We start from the raw sequence: 16309 nt of genomic DNA on the forward strand, positions 1-16309 counted from the left end.
GCGCGATGTTCAGGGATGCTGGTCCTGGCTTCAGGCTGCTCCGCTCAACCCAGCTCCTCCAGCATGCCCAACGTCTCTTACCATAATCTTGTACCAAAGTTTGGCAAATCTAAAAGTCAAATATTTACAGGATTTACCATTCCTGGCTGTCCCCAGCCCGCACACAGCATTGGGAAGTGTTTGTCCCTTAAATACCCAAAGGAACAAACAAGGGAGATGTTTAAACAAGGTGTTTGGAGATAACACCTGGGGTTTCTCCCAGGAAGTTTTTGAGTTTTTTTGCAGGCAGCCAGCTGCTAAGGGACATGGGTGTGCTTGGCAGAGTCCTGCCTGCCTCCAAGAAGCCGCCCTCTCCAGGACATTTCTTCCTGGGAAGGGATCAGCATAACTTGAGGACCCACAGCTCCAGAGAGGTGGGCACACACCTCTGGGGACAGCCACTGGCTTTGGGTCACTTTGGCTTCCACGGTGACACAACATGAGGGAAGAAAAGTTCCTTGGAAAACAAGGATTTTTCCAGGGAAGTACAGCTTGGGTCTGGGAGAATCCAGCCTGGAGGCTGCAGAGAGTAGCTGTGCAAAGGGGTTTCTCCAAGGACAAGGCTGGGAATTGGAATTTAATCAGACACAAACCCCCCGAGGTAACAGGAAAGCATTTAATCAGGCACTTGGCACACCACCACCGTGTCAGCAATTCCAGGGAGAACCCTTCCAGCTGCAGGGATGTCCTCCACCATCCCGATGCTCTCGGGTGGGAGGGTGCACATCCAGATCCCCCCACTCCACCCCAACCTCCCACCCCATGTGTTGCAGCTCCTCTGTACCCCCAAAACGCATAAGCAGAAGGTTGCCTGGCTCGGGATTTGGCAGAACCATCCCTCCATGGGAGAGCCCCGCTGCTTGCTTTGAATTTGGGAAAAACGAGGCACTGGCTCGGGTTTGGGACCCGCTTTGGGGCAGAAACGGGGGCGCAGCAGGGACTGAGCCAAACCAAACCCCTGTGTGGGCAGCTCCCCCTGGGGACAGCTCGGGCACCCGGGAATGCTGCCGGGATTCAGGGATGGATGGGCTCCTCTGGAGACAGCAGCAGCTCGAAGGGAACCAGGGGCCGGACCAGCAGCCGCACCTCGGGGCCCACGGGGTTGGCTCGCAGGTTGAGGCTCCGCAGCAGCGCCATGGAGGCCAATTTGTCCGTGGGCACCTCTGGAAAGAGAGCAGCGAGGTGAGAATCCGTCCTGGGGGGGTGGAGGGATGAAAGCTCCTCTTGATGGACAGCCTGAAGCAAACCTGATACAGGATGTATTTATATTTATATTTATATTTATATTTATATTTATATTTATAATTATATCTATATCTATATCTATATCTATATCTATATCTATAACTATATCTATATCTGTATCTGTATCTATTTGTCACAATTATAGTTATAATAGATATATAATATATAATTAATATAGTGTAATGTAATGTAATATAATGTAATATAATATAATTAACATCTATAATATATAATATATAATATATAATATATAATATATATCTATAAGTATATCTATATCTATATCTAACCCAAATTATTGGGTTAAAACGTGAGAAATTATAGTGACATCTGCATTAGTATTTGGTATGTTTGTAATGTAAATTGTTTTAGTACGGTGAGTTAGGTTGTAAGTTAATTTCGGTTGGTTGTGTTTTGAAACATTTTGTTTAAAAGATTTTAGGATTTGAGATTTTAGGATTTAGGCACAGACATAATTGAGTTTTTTGGAAAGTTGTTTTGTTTGGGTGTGTTTATGGGTAAAAGAAATGTAATAGTTATACGTGGTTTTGATGGAATTACTATAGGAATATAAATGTAAGAGATAAAATTATGAATTTTTTAATAATTTATTGAAATAATGGTGGGAAGGATTGAAAGTTTAAGAATTCTGCTGTTGGCTTTGCTTAGAATTAAAAAAAATCGGTTTTGTTGAAAAAAATTGGCAATTTTGGTGGGAATGCTTTTATAACAAAAATTATTTAAAAGGTGTATTAATTTTGAGGAGGCTAATTCGAATTTTGAATTTGACGGTATTGAGTTGGGATTATTTGAGGAATGGTTGATTGAGGGATAAATGATTGAGGTATTAATATTATTTGATTGGGTAATTGATTGTAAGGAGGTAATACTACTTGTGTTGAGGCATGGTTGTAATTTGAGGGGTTTTTTTTGAGTTTAACAACAAAGGTTTGCTGTTGATGTTAAGCCTGTCTGCAGGCTTTGATCAAAACAGAAAGACAATGAAATATTAATTTATCCAACTGCTCAGGCAAATGTTTGGTAAACATAGAAGTCTTTTCCAACCCAAATGACCCTGGAGTTTTAAGGAATGTGTCAGGGAGGTGCAAACACCCAGATATCCAGTGTGGGCACTGCCCCCCAGTCCTCCAGGGTAATAAAACCCCTGCCGGGACACTGGACTGGGATTCAAGCCCCTTTCCCTGATTTCCTCTCCGGTGTTGCAATGCCCAGGAGCCCTCTCCGGGCTCACAGGAAGCCTCGTGGTCTTTGCCCTGGTTGGACAGGCTGCAAATGGCTCTCAGCCACCCACGGGCCCCCTTCTGTTCTGCAGTTTCCACGAATTTGGGTGTTGGCCTTTAGAAAACACGACATTTACAAACTGTGTTTAAAAAAAAAGGGTGCAGCTCAGCTTGATGGTCCCAGTGTGAATCCACTGAGGCTGATATGAAAACCTAACCCTGATTAAGCTCATTAAAGATGACGGATTTTGCTACAATTCACAATATTTTGGGCTAGCAACGCCCACCTGTCTGATTTACCTAAACCAATTTCTTCTTTAATTTGGCCACCAAAATAACAAGAGCCTTTTCCTCCCCAGCTCTTGTTTCCTCTGCCAGCACCTGGAGCAGAATTGCAGTGTTGTAATTATATCTGGTAGATGGTTATGTGATTTTTAAACCATGAAATTTATTTTATGCTGGAAAAAGACTCAAACACTTAGATGCCTTTGTTTTTTCCCCTCTTTCTCCTCCAGAAAATGGTGATATTTTCCATACACAAATTCCCTAGGAGAGCACAGCCCACCAGGCAGAAGCTTCACATGAATTTTTTTAATAACTCTTCTTCATGGTGGATTTGTTCACTGCCATTCCCCCGTTTCATTTTGCTGGGTTTTTTTTCCCCTTGAAGCACAAAAGTAATATATTTTGTTTCATACATCTCGCTATTTAATCATCGCCTAATGCAGTGGAGAATAAGAAGTTTAATCATCCTCTTATGCAGCATGATCAAGTTAAAAGTGCTCTCACCCATTTTGCTCAGATTAGGGAGTTTAGTGTAAAGTATTCTGGGGACAAGACCTTCCCAGGCTGGGAACAGCTCAGCTCTGCACCTCAATTCCAGGTGAGGAGCAGTGACTCACCCTGGCATGAAGGGACAGGCAGGGCAGCCTGTGGCTGTAGGGTTGTGCCCTGCCAGCCTCAAATTCCTCCAAAAACAACCCAAAACATCCCTTGCTGCCTTCCCAACAGATAAGGCACTTGCATTTGAGCCTGAATTATTCATGAAGGATCTTAAGCAAAAGGCAGGGAGGGAAAAGGCTTTTTTACATACTTACAGCAGAATGTGACATGGCCTGGGTTGGAAGGGACCTTAGAGCTCATCCAGTGCACCCTGGATGGACAGAGGGACAGCTCCCACTGCCCCAGGCTGCTGTAAGCCCCATCCAGCCTGGCCCTGGGCACTGCCAGGAATGCACAGTGTCTCTGTGGCAGCATCTAGCCCCACTCTGAGTTTGAAACCACCCCCTTTGTCCCATCTCAACATCCTCAGGAGGACAAAATCAACCACAGCTGCCCCCAGCCAGCAGTGACCTCCCCAGCCTTGGCAGCAGCCTCAACATCATCCCTATTAAACCATTAATCAAGGAATAAGGGAAGGAGAAGCTGAAGCTCCGGGCACCAAAACATCCCCATGGATCTGGGAGCTTTAAAATCTGATTTGACATAACTCTAATTACCAGGGAAAGAGTTAAAAGCACTGACAGTAATATATACATAATTACAGTCCAGGGTTAAGAGCTTATTTAGATGAAAAGGGTGGCTTGTGGCACTAAAGATCTCCTTTCACGGAGCCACAGGCTCCAGGCAGGCATTAATTAATCTCCTTTCACTCCTGTTTGCCTTTGGAAAACATCACCTACCACCTCCAGCTCCATTTGTCTTAGCAAGAGTCACTCAGCAGTTTCAGCAGGAGCTTTTAAATGGGCTTTTCAGCCCTGGCATGGCACAGGGGCACAGGCAGCACCAGCACTGGCACAGCACCCCAAACCAGGGCTGCCAACACCAGCTCACCTGCAGGGAACCTGCTTGGGAAGGGCTGGTGGCAGCAGTGTGATCGCCCAGGGTTTTGTTTCCTTGGAAAACACGGGCTGAACCCCCCTGGCTTTCCTGTGTCTTCCTCTCCCCTTTCCAGAGAATGTGTGAGATAAGCTCACATCACCCATTTCTGCAGCCAGGCAGCATCATGTGCACTACCCGCACATATCCCTACAACATCCTGGCTTGGAATTGTCAATTTTTACTGTTTTTGTTTTCCCCACATCTGGAGGACACCTCCCATGCGAGGGGAACCTGATAGGAGGTGACTAAACCTGGCTTGGGAGGTGACCAAACCAAGAGAGGCCACCCTCTCCCCCAGCTTGGGTGGAACCCTGCATGAAGCCTTTCCTCCCTGCATTTTAGCTTTTAGGGAAAAAGGCACTGAAAAGCTGCATTCCCTACTTGCAGCACCCTGCTTCCACAAAACCAGCGGGGGAAATGCAGTTTGGAGACCAGCTTGGGTTGAAATCAGCCAGATGAACTCAAAAAGTGACGGAGGGAGCTAAAAGTGAGACAGGAGGCAGGAGAGAAAAAGAGGGTGAGGAAAAGCCCTGTCTTTCTCCGGCTCCTGTGGAAGTAGATTTTAATTCCAGTGTTTCTGCAGGCCCAGCTGGGGGGCAGCTGATGTGAGGCTGGTAACAAACCTCCTGCTGCAGGGAGCAGTTTCCCAGCAGCAGCTGAAGCCACCCCAGATAAAACAGCAAAACTGAGTGTACTCTGAGATTCACCTCCCTGGGGCTCCGTGGGGCTGTGGATGCTCCAGCCTGGGCTCTTTGAAGGCTGCCTGCTAAATAAATTCACTTTTATCTGTGTACAACAGCTGCCCTTTTTGCCCAGCTTTCACAGACTCCAAAGCCTTCAGGTTTTTTGCACATGAACAATTTTTCTGCCACTGCAGGGCTGAGGGATGAGCCGCTCTTGCCATTCCTTTAATTTAATTTTTAGGGGATTTTGTAGTGTTAAACAGCTGCTGTTTGTTCTGGGAAATGTTCAGGTGTCCTTCCTTAGCCTGGCAGAAAACTGGGGCTGGCTTCTGCAATCAGCTCTGTTTTTTTAATGAAATCCAAGGATTTTGGGTCACCCCAGCTGGAGGTGCCTTTAGGAGCTACATCCCAGCGTGGTGAATGGGGCAGCTTGAATGGGGCTTGGCTCCCACTGTACCTGCCGCAGTTTTGCCCTGAGAGGCAAATTTCCTTTCCTGGGAAAGGCAAGTGGCTGAGCAGGCTCTGATTATTTAGCAACAGCCCTGGGTGATGCTGGTATAGATGGATAATGAGATTATTGGCTCTTGCAATTAAAGGATAACTATTGTGTGAATATTAAGAGAAGCTTCAGTGGTGTATAAATATGTTATTATAGTACTCCCCATAGTTCCGTCTCCCCCTGTATTGCTGCCATCAGACAGCCTGGCGTATCCAGGACAGATAGAGAGGAGTCTGCACATGTGCCCCTGGCATGGGGCAGCTGGGAATGGAAAAGCTTGGTGCTTTTAGGGGGTGGACCCCCAACCCAGTTACAAAGCAGTTTGCACTGATAAATGGCAAAGGAGCTGACTGACAGACTTTAGGAAGGGCCAGGGCTGGCTGATGCAACCCCCAGGGGTATAAAAGACTGAGCACCCATCTTGAAGATGAACTGGCCATGAGGGGCAGTTCCCAGCACTGCAGCTTTTTCCTTATGTGAAAAATGCATATTCTGTGATTGGCTTTTTGCACATATTGAAATGAATATTATATGCATTGTGTTAGAAAGTTATGCTGTATTAATTCTCTTAAGTAGTGTGTTAAATATAGTTTTAGGTTATAACAAAATGTTAAAATAGAAACTATTCTGTGTAAGATACTTTTTCTAAGAAAGGACTCGCAGTGAGGTAGCAGCCACAGGACACCTAAATCTTCCAGAGAAAGAGAATTTATTGCTCCATTATCAGGAGAAACGAACTCCTTCCTGCCTCACTCAGCCCTGAAGATGCCCTTAGGATTCAGAGGCAGAAGCTGACACTGCCCAGACAGAATCCTGTGTGTGAATGGAATTTATGCACCATGTATGAGGTGTATGAATACGCAACAGGCTGGTTCTTTTAAGGGTTAATCGTCTGTTAACGTGGGTTATTTTGCCCAGAAGGAGGTACCTGGACTGTCTGTGACTCTTTTTTTTTTATTGTCTCATATTGTCCTAACCCAAATTGTCCAAATTATTATCACTCTAATTATACTGTTATTTTTATAACTATTTTATTACTATTAAGCTTTTAACATTTTAAAAACCAAGTGATTGGCGTTTTTCACACTTATATAGTCCTTTTGTTCTATTTTTGTTAAGATTTAATAAACCTCTTTAAATTTCCAAGGGGAACAGTTGTTTCTCACAGTGCTAAATCGCCTTTTTCCAGTGGGAAGGGTTCCCCTCACCTGCGATCTCGTTCTCCTCCAGGTCGATGCTCTCCAGGGCGGGCACGGTGGCCAGGGGCTCCGGGAAGCGGCGGAAGCGGTTTCGGGAGAGGTCGATGGTGCGGAGGTGCAGCAGGGACCTGATCTCCTCGGGCAGCCGGTGCAGGTAATTCCCTGCCAGGTTCAGCTCTGGGAACAGAGAAGGGAGGTGGTGGGATGCAGGGAAAAAGGTGGGAAAATAACTGATGTACAGCTTGATTCACAGCCTCTGGCCTCAATCCATCAGTGGGATTCCAGCTCCAAAAATTGGGCACTTTTTCTTTTCTTTCCTTTCTCTCTCTCTTTTTTTTTTTTTTTTTTTTTTCTGTTTTCCATGGTTGTCATTGTAGATTTGCCTGCTGGGAATACCACATTTAGGAGCAATGCTTTCCTAATGAAATTGGGCAGCCTTTTGAAAGCAGAGTCTGTAAAAAACAAGGAATATTTCCCCATAAACTCACCGCAATTACCTCCCCAATGGTCATTTGTCATGGCTTAAGGCTAGCCCTCTGTATTATTCATGTGCCTGAACCCCTTCTGAGCAATAAACAGAATGGTGGGAGAGAGGTCTTTAGCTGTGAAAAATACCTGTTTGTCACAGTTTACCCATCTGTGATGCTTTCCTGCCCTAGAAATGAGCTCCTGTGGGGCCAGGAGCGGCACTCCGGGCACAGAACCCAAATCCCGCTGTGCCAGCGCCCTTCTCCAGTGACACAGGGCTCTCTGCACTATAAATACCCACACAAGCCGCCCTGCCCCTGCTAATACCTCGTATTTATAGGTCCTGCCTTATTCAGCCTGTCCCCAGCGCTGGGGCATCTGTTCCTGCTGAGACCCAGCACAGCTCATCGCAGGAGTGAATGGTTCACTGGGGGAGAAAAGCCCTTGCTGGGAAGCAAAGTCATTTTTTGCCCTTCAGGGCTGGTTGTGCTGTCTAGAAAATGGAAATTGATTCCTTTGGTGCATGTGTTTCCTTTCCCCAACCCAGGGGTTCTCTCACAGACGATGCTGCAGCTCCGGGACAAGGGAAACCTCCCCAGGCACCCATCATAGCGGCATTTGTGTGATACCTCATAGGAATAAAATTGATTTTAGAAGCTGCCAGAGCATCCCCAGCGCCGTCCTCAGCGCTCAATCCTGCGGTGCCGGATGCCCTGGATGCTTGCATGGCCATTTTCTATCGGATTAGCCTCGGGCTGCCTTCTCTGGGAGGTGTCCCCGCCGTGCTGATGATCGCTCCCATCTCCTGCAGCGATTAGCTCTCATTGATGCCGCACTACGAGCCCTAATTAGTCGGCACAGCCGGGATTGTCATGCCTCTGTTGTTATCCCCAAGCTGCTTTTCCTGTTCTCCATCCCTGGAGGGAGCTGGGAGTGCTGAGTGACCCCACAGCAGCCTGAAACCAGTTTGGAAGTGTGGGTGAGAGCAGAACCAGTGTTCTCATCCTTCAAGGGCCAGAAGGTACAACCCAAAATGGATTTTTTGGGGTCAGAAGTAGCGCTTGCTACGAGGTGTGAGCTCAAGGGAGACTCGTGGGTGCTTTGACCCCTCTGCAGCAATCTGGGGGCTCCTGGCGTGCCCCGGAGGGTTGGAATGGCAGTGCCTTACCTCTCAGCTGGCTGAAGGTGGTGACAAACCGGCTGGTGATGGACTTGAGCTCATTGTTGGCCAGGGAGATGCGGTGGATGCCCTCGGTGACGCTCCTCACGGCTTTGTAGACTCCAACAGGGAAGGACATCAGCTTGCAGTTGGCCAGATCTGTGCAAGAGACCCAGAGACCAACAGAGATCAACAGAGACCCAGGCAAGGGTCCACAACTTCAGTCCCCTACTTCCCCTGTGTCCACAATTCCCTGGGGGCAGCTGAGCAGCCCAGGGATGCCTATTCCACTGCTGGGGGATGCAGCAGGGATTTCCCTGGGCATTCCTGGCTGGATTTCTCATGGTCATGGCTGGCTGTCCCATGGCAACCAGTGGGGAGGGGAAAAAAGATTTGGTTGTGCCTCTCACCTCGTGGCCTTCTTGTTTTGTCCTGAGTTGTTCCTCTTTCCCCTCCCCGGAGACTCCAGGGATGGAAGCCTGTATCCCAGCCCCAGGATGGGTTCTGCTTCCTGCCCCCTCCCCAAAGCCACTGTGGGGGCTGATGGAGCAAGTTCCAGCCTCCCACGTTTCTCTCAGGGGATGTGGAGAGCCTCAAAAATGAAGCTCCAGCTCCTGCCATATTCTGGTTTATATCCCAGGGCCGGGAATCCAGTGGGAATAAAAATGAGTGGCTTTCATCTCTCTCCTTTGATGAACTGCACCCTGCTCTTGGGTATTAGCTGGAAATGGGGAAACTGCAGGAAAACACAAATCTGACATGGCCACATGGGGAAAAATCTGCTCCTGCCGCTGCTCCCAAGGAGGGGACACATCCCACGGGATTACGTGAACCTGCTCTGGCTTTGAGGGCCCTTTGGGGGAGCCTTTGCCTTCTGCAGATCCGCGGGGAGGGAGCGCCGACAGCTTTTTTTAGGTTGTGGCAGTGAAACCCAGAGCCCTGCTCCGGCCACCCGATCCCTGCGCGGCCCCGGGACGGAGCGCCGGGAATCCGCTTTGTCCTCCGCCCGCCTTACCCAGGGAATCCGCCTTGTTCTCCACAGTGTCGTTCACCTTCCTGGCCACCCGGGCCACCGCCTCGCCCATCCGCCGGTGCAGGAGGGCGGCCGGGCCCGCCGGGAATGCGCTGTGCCCTGCGGGATCCAGGCTGGAGGGAGAAACCAACCTCTGTTCTCCGGGAGAGGGATGCTAAAAATAACCGATGGGATCAGTGTTCCCAGGGGAGGGAGGGAGGCTGTGCTGGGGCTGGCATGTCCCTCGGGGTGAGATTCCCAGCTTTCCAGGATGATGGTGCTTTTAGGGTATGTAGGTGCATTGTGTTCCCTGGTTTGGGATATGGGGATGTATCCCCTTTCCTGGTATGGGATATGGGGATTCGTCTCCTTTCCTTGTTTGGGAAATGAAGGTGCATCCCTTTTCCTGGTTTGAGATATTTGGATGCATTCCCCCCTCCTGGTATTGGATATGCCATTTTCCTGGCTTGGGATATGGGGATGAATCCTCTTCCCTGGTTTGGGACATGGGCATGGGTGTCCTTTCCTTGTGTGGGATATGGGGATGCAAGTCCTCTCCTGGTTTGCCATAAGGGGATGCAACCCCTTTCCTTATTTGGGATATAGGGATCCATGCCCGTTTCCTGGTTTGGGATATGGAGGTGAATGCTATTCCCTGGTATGGGATATTGGGATACAGCCCCTTTCCTGGTATGTGATATGGGGACAGAACCCCTTTCCTGATACAGGATATGGGGCTAAAACCCCTTTCCTGGTTTGGATGTGGGGCTACAACCGCTTTCCTGGTTTGGGGTATGGGGATACAACTCCTTTCCTGAGAGAGGATGTGGGGCTACAACTCATTTCCTGATATGGTATATGGGGACAGAACCCATTTCCTGATTTGGGATATTTGGATGCATTCCTTTTCCCGGTGACTTCATTCAGCTCGGTGTAGCCAAAACATTCTGCCCGAAGGCATCCTGGGCAGGACATCAGGACATCAGGACACCAGCACCCTTCCTTCCCCCCTCCCAAAAAAAAAACAAAACCCAAAAGCTCGAGCTTCCCACGCCGGGAGTCGAACCCGGGCCGCCTGGGTGAAAACCAGGAATCCTAACCGCTAGACCACGTGGGAGGCGCAAACAGGGTCGCGTGGCAACACGCCTGCCCCCTGGCGGCGGAGCGGCCGGGGCGGGCCCGGGGCGGGGCGGTCCTGAGGCGGGCCCGGGGAGGTTCCAGGGCCGGTCCCAGGGAGGGGCGGTCCCGCTCCGCCCGCCCGCTCGGTGGGGACAAAGCGCGGCGCCGAGCGGGGGCCATGTCGTCCGCAGGCGGCCGCCAGCCCAGCCAGAGCCGGGCCATCCCCACCCGCACCGTCACGCTCAGCGACGCCGCGCAGCTCCCCGCCGACTACTGCACCACCCCCGGCGGGACGCTCTTCTCCACCACGCCCGGAGGTAAAAGCGCCGCGCCCGCCGGGGCCTCCGGGGGAGCGCGCCCGGGCCAGCCTGAGCGCCGCGTGTCGCGGGCGGACCGTGCGTGCCGCGCCCGTATCCCCTCTGTATGCCGTGGGTACGGAGCGCTTTCCGCCCGCTCTCCTCCACGCACACGCGTGGGGATGGGTTTGTTGTTTTTCCGGGGCGTACCGGGAGCGCGGAGGGTCCCGGCGGGGCGGCAGCTGGCTCCCGGGACGGGCTGGCGGGGAGCTCCCGGCGGGACGCGGGCACCGGGGCTCGGTGCCTCGGCCCTGCCCCGGCCCGGTGCCGCGGGGCGGTGACACGCCTGTCCCCGTGTAGCGCAGAGGGACACGTGGTGATTCGGGGTGCCGCTTCCACCGGCATCCCCGGGACAGGGTGTGCTTGCTCGGGACAGCGTGGAGCGCCCCCGGGCAGCCGGGACCCGGTTGCGGCCGGGGTGTTTGGCCGAATTATCGCCTGTTGTGCCCAGATAAGAGCGGGCAGAGCGGCGGCGCGCACCCCCAGCCCTCCCCGCCGATCCCCGGGCGGAGAACCTTGGCCCGTCCCGCCGGGAAACTCCTTCGGCAAACATGCGCTGCCGAACCGGATTCCCCCACTCTGCTCCCGTCCTCCCCCCAGGCACCCGGATCATCTACGACCGCAAGTTCCTGCTGGACCGTCGCAACTCCCCCATGGCCAAGACCCCGCCTTGTCACCTCCCCAATATCCCCGGCGTCACCAGCCCCGGCGAGCCCGGCGAGGAGCCCAAAGTGGACACCAACAACTTGAACCACCAGGAGGGCAAGCCATCCATGGGTAAGGGACCCCCGGGGCGGGACAGGAGGGATTTGGGGTGGAGGATGACGCCCCTAACGCTGCTCTCCTTGTCTCTTGCCAGGGGACGAAGCTCAGTTCGAGATGGATATCTGAGCGGGAACCACAGAGAGGCAGCGACTCCCCAGCCCTGTGCACCCCCATTCGGCTTAGCAGGATCCGTCCCGGCGAGGTGGAGGTGGCAGTGGTCCCCACCAGCGTCCCCTCCCCGCCCTCCTCTTCCCCCTCTTTTCTGGGGGGAGTGCGGCTCTGTCTTCTCCCCCTCTGCGGGTGAGCGGTCCCAGCATGTGCCAGACGGAGCATCCCTTCTGGATCTGGCCCTGTTCCTCCTCTTCCACCTGCCAGCAGCCTGATCTCCACCAGGCTTCTTTTTAAAACATCCCTTTGCCTCTTCTGCTGCCTCGTGCCCCCACAAAATTCCCCTCTCTTGTTACCCAAGCCTCCCATGGCCAGCAGCTTGGTGTTCTGGAGCTGTGTCACCCCCTGTGCCCCCTTCTCCTGTAAAATCTGGGCAGCCTGTCAGGAGGAGGGGGAAACATCACTCCTAAAATCATGCACCTGCTTGCACCCTGGGGAGGGCATTTTTTGAGTTTCCCTGGGGTGTGTTGACATTCAGCAAAGGACAGCACTGGGACCCTGTTCCCTTCGGTGCTCCAGGGGTCCAGTGTCCCTGATGGAATCAGCCAGCGTGTCCACATCTCTCCTACGTGGATTTCTTCCATCTTGGCCCTCCAGCCAGGGGCTGTGTCCCCCACCCACCAGCCAGGACTCACAGCAATGTAGCCATGTTTTATAAAACCCCTTTGCTTTTATTTTTGGTACTAAAAAGGAGCACCTCACCCCCAACGACTTTGTATGGGCTGGGGCCGAGTGCCTCTGGGAAAGTGCTTTGTAGTGCTCGGATTTTTTACCCCCCAGCCCTTTAAAATGTGAATCCTACAGGGGGGAGATCCCTCTGGCACCGTTGGATGTCTCAGGAATCGCTGGGTGTCCCTGGGGGCTGTGGGGGCTCACCAGGCACTGCAGGGATGGGGCGCTCTCCCCCCTCGCAGGGCGCTGCCATCGATGCCACCCTCAGCTCTCAGGATGGCATTTCTCCCAGCTGGATCATGCTGTCGTGGATGAAGCATTTCCACATCGACCTCCCCTTTGCCAGCCTGGCATGGCATGGCCATCTCGAACCTCCCCTGGAGATGGGGTTTCTTTTTGCCCCTCTCTCCATGTGACTCTTGCCCTGACCAGCGGCGCTGGGCATGGCTGCGCCCCCCAGTCCCACCAGCCCCCCCAGTTCTGATTTTTTACTGTTGGGATTTTTTACTGTTGGGAGCCATCACCAGCTCTGCAAGCTTCTCAAGTGCCATTTTATCAGCCCCCACCTGAGTGCCTGCTCCATCCATGGTCCTTCCCTCGCTGGGGTCTCCCCACACCTCGTTACCCATGCTGGGGAGCGGGACACCCCACAGGCTTTGTGCACTTTCCATCCCGTAATTTATTTCTCTAGGTGTGTTTGGCACGGCGCTGATGGCCAGCTCCCATCTTCCAGCTGCTTTTCTCACAGGGAGCGGGGTCTGCCCCTCGTTTTGGGGGTGGGGAAGGCAGAAGCAAAAGCACAGCCCCAGGGGATGGGGTTGTCTTTGCCATCCTTGCCCTGGCGTGGGAGGTGAGGTGAGCGCGGCAGCCGTGGGCGCACGAGTGAGTGAGTGCGAGTGGCAGCGCGTGTGGGTGGGTGGGTGGTGATGAGACACACACAAATATATATATTATATAGAAATAAATATATTTTCCTTGAAGCCAAGATCCTAGGAGGTCGGTTAGGCCCTCGGATCGAGGGAGGGGCAGGGCAGGGGGCGAGGACATCCTTGGCAGAGGATGCAGGTAGCTGGCACCCTCGAGCACAGCTGCTCCTTTTGGGAAAAACCTGCTCTGCTAGCCAAAGGCAATCAGACCATATCCAAGGACAATGTGACTTAATGGACAGGAGCCGGAGGGAAACCTTTTTTGTCTTTTTTTTTTTTTTTCCTCTAAATGTCCCCTTTCCCAACCTCCCTGTATCTCCGTTCCCCATCCCAGCAACTTTTCTGCGCAAAGGTTCTCTTTTGTAAGCGGGCTGGGGGCTGAGCAGGGAGGAGTGCCTGGCCTCACCGGGGTGTTCCTCTGCTAGTCAGAGTCCCTCTGCTAGTCAGGGGCTCCGTTTGGGATTTCTGTTGTTTTGTACCGTCTCTTCAAGCAGGTGTTTGGGAGGAGAAAAGCTCTCGCCAGTGGTTGCTGTTACAGTGAGATCAATAAAGATTTTGGTTCTACTAAATCAGGGTGGTTTGGACTGTGATTCAGGGGGTGGAGAGGGTTTTCCCTTCCCTTTGGAGCAAACTCCCCTCATGGGCTCTCTCCCAGTCGTGCCTAGAGAGCAGGGAAGGGTCAAACCCAGAACCAGCAGCTGAGGGTGAAATTGCAAAATGTCACATACAGAGAAACCTGATTTTCCCACAGGTTTTCCATGTGCAAAACTGCCCCAAACTGATAATTTGTCCTGATCTCAGCCCTGGAAGTCTTCAAGGACTTTTTGGATGGGACTTGGAGCAATGTTAATATATGTTAATATATTGCATTGTAATATATTTTCAAAATTTTAAACCACTTTTTAACTCTTTTATACCATCTACTGTAATTGGGGAGGGGTCTGAGCAGCCAAGTCCTTTTCCCCGACTAGGGCACTGAGGGAGGGGCAGCAATGGGATGTCTGTCCCCTCCCTCTGCCTACAGAGGGTGCCTCCGAGTTTTTGTGGGTGCCTCAGCAAACCACCAGCATCACTTGGGGAATCATCCCCTGAGGGCACCTCAGCTGTGTGTGTGAAATACCACAGCAGCACATCACATTCCCAAAGCATTCACATCCCAGGGGTGAGGCTGGGGGGCGTTTCCAAGGGTTTGGGGGGCCCTCCTGGAGCACCCTGCTTTGGCTGCACTCGGAGTGGTCCTGTCATGACCTCCCGTGGATTGTGCTCATATTGCAGCAGTTTAATTCTGCAGAGTCAGGGAAATCTGGAGCGTGCGTACGGAGAGGAACACGGCGAGGAAAATTGCTGACGAGGCGTTTGGGAGCTGCTGTTCCCTGAATCTGGTTTAGGCCAGGCACTGCCAGTGACAACTGGTTCCCTCTCAGATTTTTGGGTGTTTTTAATGTGTTAATCCCAGCTATCAAAGCCCCTGTAGTGAGGAGATGTGTGTGTGAATCCCTGGGTTTTGGTGTGCTCCTCCCTAAGGGGCTTCTAGATACTGATTTGGGATCTTAAAACAGAGAATTAAAATAAATTTCAAAAGTGTTAAAATTTCAATCCAGGACTGCAAATGCAGCAGAGCAGCTGAGGGCAGGGTATTTTGGCTGGGCTGGATGCTGGGAGCCTGGCTAGGATCTCGGATCCTGAGGAACAAACTTTCCAGCCCTCCTTTCCAGCTGTTACCATTTTCGGACTAGCTCTGGGCTGCGTTTACATTCCTGGCCCTCCTTCCCAGTGCCAGTGAACGTGTTGATGCCGTTTTTCTCCTTCTCCTTCGCCCTGCTGGTGTCCTCCAAGCACTGATTGGGAGCAGCACGGCAGCCGTGGATGGTGCTGGGTGTGGGCAGGGCTGTAACGCTGGGGAGGCTCAGGGGGAGGTGGGGTTGGGGTCCTACCTGGGGGGCTCTGGGAGCCACTGTTCTAACCCCAATGGAATGTGGCAAGGCAGGTAGGAGCTAAAAGGACTGGGGTTTTGTGGATTAGCTGAAATAGCATCTTTGTGTGGCAACGAGGGGAGCCTGAAGTGGCCTGATGGATTCACTCTGTGCAGTAGTGGATCCTGAGCACAGCTGGGTGCTGGAGCTGCTGGTACTGGTGAAGCCATGGCAAGAGCCCACCACGGGGCACCCTGCAGGGTGTGGGAAGCAGCTGGGTGGGTGGGCAGCAGCCTTATTTCCCAGGAATCTGAGTGGCCTGAGCAAGGAAGGATGGCTCAGAGAGCTGGGAGAGCCCTGATGTTTCCTATGGAGCCAGGCTGGAAATGCAGGGGGTGTTGGTGTGGAGAAGAGAAAGCTCCAGGAAGACCTTAGAGCCCCTTTCAGTGCCCAAAGGGGCTCCAAGAGAGCTGCAGAGGGATTTTGGACAAGGGCATGGAGTGCCAGGAGAAAGGGGAATGGTTCTGAACAGCCAGAGGGCAGGGTATATAGAGCTTCCATCACACACATCCCCATCTACCATGTCTGGGAAGGAAAAGCACTTTTTGCCTTTGAGAGGTGCCAGCAGTGCCTTGATGTCCCCAAAACTGCAGACCTGGCTGGGGTGGTGGCATCTGACAGTCCCCTGTCTGTCCCAACCCCTCTCTGGTTTGTCACCAGGAGATGAGGGAAGGATCAGCATCTGGGTGTCCCCGAGATGATGGGGCAGCGTGTCAGGGGTCCCTAAGGGGACAGGGGCTGTGTTTGGGGGTGCTGCATGCCGGGTGTCCCTAAGGGCACGGTGGCTGTGTTTGGGGGTGCTGTGGGCCGGGTGTCCCCCAACACGATGGGACTGCATGACAGGGGTCCCTAAGGTAACAATGGCTGTGTTTGGGGATGCTGCCGGCCGAGTGTCCCCTAGAAG

General features: G+C 52.3%; 2 protein-coding genes and 1 non-coding gene across 4 annotated transcripts; 1 reads left to right on the top strand and 2 right to left on the bottom strand.

Annotated features, from left to right (window-relative positions):
* Positions 1-765: 765 nt before the first annotated feature.
* LRRC20 (leucine rich repeat containing 20) lies at positions 766-9574 on the bottom strand. 2 transcript variants are annotated; one of them, XM_064716910.1, is made up of 4 exons: positions 9430-9574; positions 8424-8573; positions 6797-6964; positions 766-1202 (listed from the first exon to the last, which is right to left on the bottom strand). In XM_064716910.1, exons 1-4 carry the CDS (start codon positions 9497-9499, stop codon positions 1054-1056), a joined length of 537 nt encoding a protein of 178 aa, XP_064572980.1. In that variant the 5' UTR covers positions 9500-9574; the 3' UTR covers positions 766-1053. The 2 variants fall into 2 exon arrangements, with proteins under 2 accessions (XP_064572980.1, XP_064572979.1); XM_064716909.1 differs by having other exon boundaries at positions 9467-9545.
* Positions 9575-10471: 897 nt separating this feature from the next.
* Positions 10472-10543, bottom strand: TRNAE-UUC (transfer RNA glutamic acid (anticodon UUC)). The gene has a single exon. It is a non-coding gene; the product is annotated as a tRNA-Glu (tRNA).
* Positions 10544-10665: 122 nt separating this feature from the next.
* Positions 10666-13995, top strand: EIF4EBP2 (eukaryotic translation initiation factor 4E binding protein 2). The gene is made up of 3 exons (XM_064717234.1): positions 10666-10862; positions 11502-11678; positions 11761-13995. Exons 1-3 carry the CDS (start codon positions 10724-10726, stop codon positions 11790-11792), a joined length of 348 nt encoding a protein of 115 aa, XP_064573304.1. The 5' UTR covers positions 10666-10723; the 3' UTR covers positions 11793-13995.
* Positions 13996-16309: the final 2314 nt, after the last annotated feature.

This window comes from Zonotrichia leucophrys, chromosome 6 (assembly GCF_028769735.1).
Source record: "Zonotrichia leucophrys gambelii isolate GWCS_2022_RI chromosome 6, RI_Zleu_2.0, whole genome shotgun sequence".
In the NCBI taxonomy this organism is placed as follows: domain Eukaryota; kingdom Metazoa; phylum Chordata; class Aves; order Passeriformes; family Passerellidae; genus Zonotrichia; species Zonotrichia leucophrys.